General features: G+C 50.4%; 1 protein-coding gene across 2 annotated transcripts; it reads right to left on the bottom strand.

The window, feature by feature from the left end:
- Positions 1-406: 406 nt before the first annotated feature.
- Positions 407-5,316, bottom strand: LOC101078583 (olfactomedin-4-like). 2 transcript variants are annotated; one of them, XM_029842165.1, is made up of 5 exons: positions 5,195-5,316; positions 4,964-5,122; positions 4,643-4,855; positions 4,198-4,330; positions 407-1,556 (listed from the first exon to the last, which is right to left on the bottom strand). In XM_029842165.1, exons 1-5 carry the CDS (start codon positions 5,222-5,224, stop codon positions 709-711), a joined length of 1,383 nt encoding a protein of 460 aa, XP_029698025.1. In that variant the 5' UTR covers positions 5,225-5,316; the 3' UTR covers positions 407-708. The 2 variants fall into 2 exon arrangements, with proteins under 2 accessions (XP_029698025.1, XP_029698024.1); XM_029842164.1 differs by having other exon boundaries at positions 4,643-5,122.

The following is a 5,316-nucleotide window of genomic DNA, read 5'->3' as shown; positions in this document are numbered from 1 at the left end:
CCATCACAAACAGCACCAGGTGGTCTGAACTCACCATTTGGATCACGTGCAAATATAACTGATTTAATTAGGCTGTTAAAACAGTTCTTGATCAGAAATACACCTGGTGGGCCAGAGATTGAACGTTGGTGGGCCGTGGAGAACTTGCACTTTCCCTGTGCACCCGGGCCAATGCAGGCGTCGCTCTAGGGATGCTAGAAAGGGACTAATTAAGCTCCATGTGGGGGCTGGCCGAGGCCACAGGCACGTGCACGAGCTGTACCTGATGAATGAATCGCCCAGCGGCCAGAGCAGCCCGCAGGCTTGAAAGGGTTAATAGTTCCTGCCCCGTTTCATCGAGGGTTACCATCAGTCGCGTGTCGGGCCGCTGACATCACAGTCGCCATGGCAACAATAACAAAGCTACTTGTGAACACAAAATGAGGCCACACACACCTTTATTTATGAATCCTAAACAGCATAACTTTAAATGGTCAGCGCCACATGGGCAACCATCCCCAGACTGAAGGCCAGTTATCTACGGGCCCTGCCTTAGTGCCTGGTGGCCAGGCATCACTCACTCGTGGCCACTGGGTTCTTTTTAATTGACCGTGACCAGAGGGGCCCAATAACAGACCGAAACAAGTGCAAATAAACTCAATAGTGGATGTGTTGATTTCAGATGTAGGACTTCATTCCAACGTGGCCAATGTTCCTGAGAAGGTCAGGTCAGAAGTAGACCTGGTAGGCCAGGAGATAGCCATCATTATACATGTAGAGCTGCTTGTTGGTGGGGTTGTAGCTCAGACTGGCAACCTCTTTGGCTACCTTCTCCAGAGGTATCGCCAGCGAGTTGTCCTCTTTGCCTGTGGCTGTGTCAAAGGCGTAAAACACCTCTTCTCTGTCTGTGTCCACATAACGGGTGGCGTACAGGACCCCACACACCATGAAAGCGTTGCTCGCCGCTTTCTTGAACAGCCTCGTCTCCCAGGTTTGCGTGACATTAAGCTGCTCGGCATCATTGTCCCAGACCAGTCGGCTCGCCACCAGGTTGCCATGGTTACCGGTGGTTGCGTAAATGGCCCACAGTCCAGTCTCATCCGCTTCCAGATCCACGTCGCTGTTGGCTCGGCAGTCATAGTAACAATATGGGAACTTGTTGTTGAAGCCAACCCCAGAGCCTGGAAGAGTCACTCGCTTCACAGCGTTGCTTTTCAGGTCGTAGCGGCAGATGTCGGCTGAGCGGTAGCAGTGATAGTACAGAGCTTCACCATAGAGGACAGCGCTGGGACCCTCAACGGCGTTGGCGTGGCTGTAGGACGGAGCCACGCTAAAGTCCTTGTGTCTCACAGAGGCCAGAAAGTCCTCATAATTTCCATACACCCGTAAGGTGTTGCCCCAGATGTGGCTGCTGAGCAAAGGCTGGACCCAGTAGCTGTCGCTCTCTCCGCCACTGTCTGCCTGGGCCTGCTTCCCCCACGACCCCGAGGTGTATGTCTTACCGTGGGGACTGACTTTGGTGGTGACAGGTTCACTAATGTTGGTGATCAGGCCTTTCAGGCAGTGCCGGTCCTGGCCTGAAAATAAACAGTCACATCGTTCTTATCGCTACACTGGGCAGAGGAACGTTTCAGCTGGACTAGTATCAGCTGGACTAGTATCAGCTGGACTAGTATCAGCTGGACTAATATCAGCTGGACTAGTATCAGCTAGACTAATATCAGCTGGACTAATATCAGCTGGACTCGTATCAGCCGGACTAGTATCAGCTGGACTAGTATCAGCTGGACTAGTATCAGCTGGACTAGTATCAGCTGGACTCGTATCAGCTGGACTAGTATCAGCTGGACTAATATCAGCTGGACTAATATCAGCTGGACTAGTATCAGCTGGACTAATATCAGCTGGACTAGTATCAGCTGGACTAGTATCAGCTGGACTCGTATCAGCTGGACTAGTATCAGCTGGACTAGTATCAGCTGGACTCGTATCAGCTGGACTAATATCAACTGGACTAATATCAGCTGGACTAGTATCAGCTGGACTAGTATCAGATGGACTAATATCAGCTGGACTAGTATCAGCTGGACTAGTATCAGATGGACTAATATCAGCTGGACTAGTATCAGATGGACTAATATCAGCTGGACTAATATCAGCTGGACTAGTATCAGCTGGACTAGTATCAGATGGACTAATATCAGCTGGACTAATATCAGCTGGACTAGTATCAGCTGGACTAGTATCAGATGGACTAATATCAGCTGGACTAATATCAGCTGGACTAATATCAGCTGGACTAATATTAGCTGGACTAGTGTCAGCTAGACTAGTGTCAGCTGGACTAGTATCAGCTGGACTAGTATCAGCTGGACTAATATCAGATGGACTAATATCAGCTGGACTAGTATCAGCTGGACTAGTATCAGATGGACTAATATCAGCTGGACTAGTATCAGCTGGACTAGTATCAGATGGACTAATATCAGCTGGACTAGTATCAGATGGACTAATATCAGCTGGACTAATATCAGCTGGACTAGTATCAGCTGGACTAGTATCAGATGGACTAATATCAGCTGGACTAATATCAGCTGGACTAGTATCAGCTGGACTAGTATCAGATGGACTAATATTAGCTGGACTAGTATCAACTAGACTAGTGTCAGCTGGACTAGTATCAGCTGGACTAGTATCAGCTGGACTAATATCAGCTGGACTAGTATCAGCTGGACTAGTATCAGATGGACTAGTATCAGCTGGACTAGTGTCAGCTGGACTAGTATCAGATGGACTAGTATCAACTGGACTAGTATCAGATGGACTAGTATCAGCTAGACTAGTGTCAGCTGGACTAGTATCAGCTGGACTAGTATCAACTGGTAACCTTTAACAAACAGTCCTTAAGACGACCCAGAAGCATGACATCATGACAGGAATGTCGTATTTCCTGGGTTCCAAAACGATCCGTGTTCCATTTCAATCTTGTTCACTTTTCTTTGGAATGTTTGGGTGAAAATAAAGACAGTAAATTAAAAAGAGGAGACGACCAAACGGTCAGGAGGCACAGGGTGTTTCTCACGTTAGCGTCACATCATTTCTGCATGTGACAGCTTTTAACCCTAACCCTGACCCTAACCCTAACCCTCTAACCCTGACCCTCTAACCCTGACCCTAACCCTGACCCTAACCCTAACCCTCTAACCCTGACCCTCTAACCCTGACCCTCTAACCCTGACCCTAACCCTGACCCTAACCCTCTAACCCTGACCCTCTAACCCTGACCCTCTAACCCTGACCCTCTAACCCTGACCCTAACCCTGACCCTAACCCTGACCCTCTAACCCTGACCCTCTAACCCTGACCCTAACCCTGACCCTAACCCTGACCCTCTAACCCTGACCCTCTAACCCTGACCCTAACCCTGACCCTCTAACCCTAACCCTCTAACCCTGACCCTCTAACCCTGACCCTCTAACCCTGACCCTAACCCTGACCCTAACCCTGACCCTCTAACCCTGACCCTCTAACCCTGACCCTAACCCTGACCCTAACCCTGACCCTCTAACCCTGACCCTCTAACCCTAACCCTCTAACCCTAACCCTCTAACCCTGACCCTCTAACCCTGACCCTAACCCTGACCCTAACCCTCTAACCCTAACCCTCTAACCCTGACCCTCTAACCCTGACCCTCTAACCCTGACCCTAACCCTGACCCTAACCCTGACCCTCTAACCCTGACCCTCTAACCCTAACCCTCTAACCCTAACCCTCTAACCCTGACCCTCTAACCCTGACCCTAACCCTGACCCTAACCCTAACCCTCTAACCCTGACCCTCTAACCCTGACCCTAACCCTGACCCTAACCCTCTAACCCTGACCCTCTAACCCTGACCCTAACCCTCTAACCCTGACCCTCTAACCCTGACCCTAACCCTGACCCTAACCCTGACCCTCTAACCCTGACCCTCTAACCCTGACCCTAACCCTGACCCTAACCCTAACCCTCTAACCCTGACCCTGACCCTCTAACCCTGACCCTCTAACCCTAACCCTAACCCCATAACCCTCTAACCCCTGACCCCCACCCCCCCACACACACACTCATACCCCCCCACCACACACACACACACACCCACCCCCCCACACACACTCACACACACACACACTCACACCCCCCCACCCCCCCACACACCCCCCCCACCCCCACTCTGACCTCTGAAGTCCCTGGGGATGGTCCTACAGGCCTCGCCGCTGTTCTTCAGGTATCGCAGCTTCTCTTTTACCGACTTCATGTTGATGACATCCGTTGTTTGCAACCTCTCCACATAAGCACGAAGTTTATCCGCCTGCACACACGCACATGTACGCGCATCAATCCGATGAATGGTTATGTAGTGCCATCTATCGGACACTGATGTTGTTACACCTGTTTCATTGTACCAGTTTGTCCTCGATTATCCATGAAGGAGGTGTTTAAACTCATCCTAACTTCATTCTAACTACTCAGTGACGCATTAATACAGAATGACAAATGTATATTTAGCTCAGGCATCTTTATGGCCGTTGCAACTGCACAAATCCCAAGAACAATTATGTCTATGTGGCTGTCCTTCATCTTAATTAGACATCGTATCACCTTCCCGGGGCCACTGCTTTACCTCCTCAGAGAGCTTCTGCGTCTTTTTGTTGTCCAACTGTGTGTGAATGCTGTCAACATCTGTCTCCAGCTGGGTCAGCTCCTGCACCAGCTGGGGTAGCGCTAAGGACGAGTACAGGCCCCGGTGGTGAAGGTACCTGTGGGGCTCCAGACGGGCCGTTATGTTCCTGATGGAAAGCTGCATCTGAGGGAGGCTTTGGCTGGACAAGTTCACCTGCAATGAGAGTGAGAAAAGAGCTCCGGCAGAAAGATTCCCCAAAGCTGCATGTAGCAGGAAGGCATTCAGAACTAGGGAACAACACCGCTCCACTTCATGGGTCACCTGTTGCTGCAGCACTTTCCAAGAGACTTCGCAGGACTGGATCTGCTCGTCCACATGCTCATACTTCACAACAGGAAAAGACCAGAGGGTCGAGTTCACCGTGCACACACAGGAACTGTTCCTCCTCAGCCATTGTCCACGCAGACCTTTGCTGTCCACCTGCAGTACAGACATTTACATGCTACGCTACAAATGCTCCTGGTTGCTAGTTGAAGAGGACAGAAGACTCACCGATGACAGGAGAAGCAGGAGCAGCCACATGTTTCAGTCGGGGAATGAGCGGTGACGGATCAAACGGGCTTTAAACTCAGCACCTCCTCTTCTCCTTTCTAATTTAAATAACTCAAACTGTG

Source organism: Takifugu rubripes, chromosome 9, assembly GCF_901000725.2.
Source record: "Takifugu rubripes chromosome 9, fTakRub1.2, whole genome shotgun sequence".
In the NCBI taxonomy this organism is placed as follows: domain Eukaryota; kingdom Metazoa; phylum Chordata; class Actinopteri; order Tetraodontiformes; family Tetraodontidae; genus Takifugu; species Takifugu rubripes.
The sequence above is the reverse complement of the archived record's forward strand: the minus strand, read 5'-3'. Positions and strand labels throughout refer to the sequence as shown.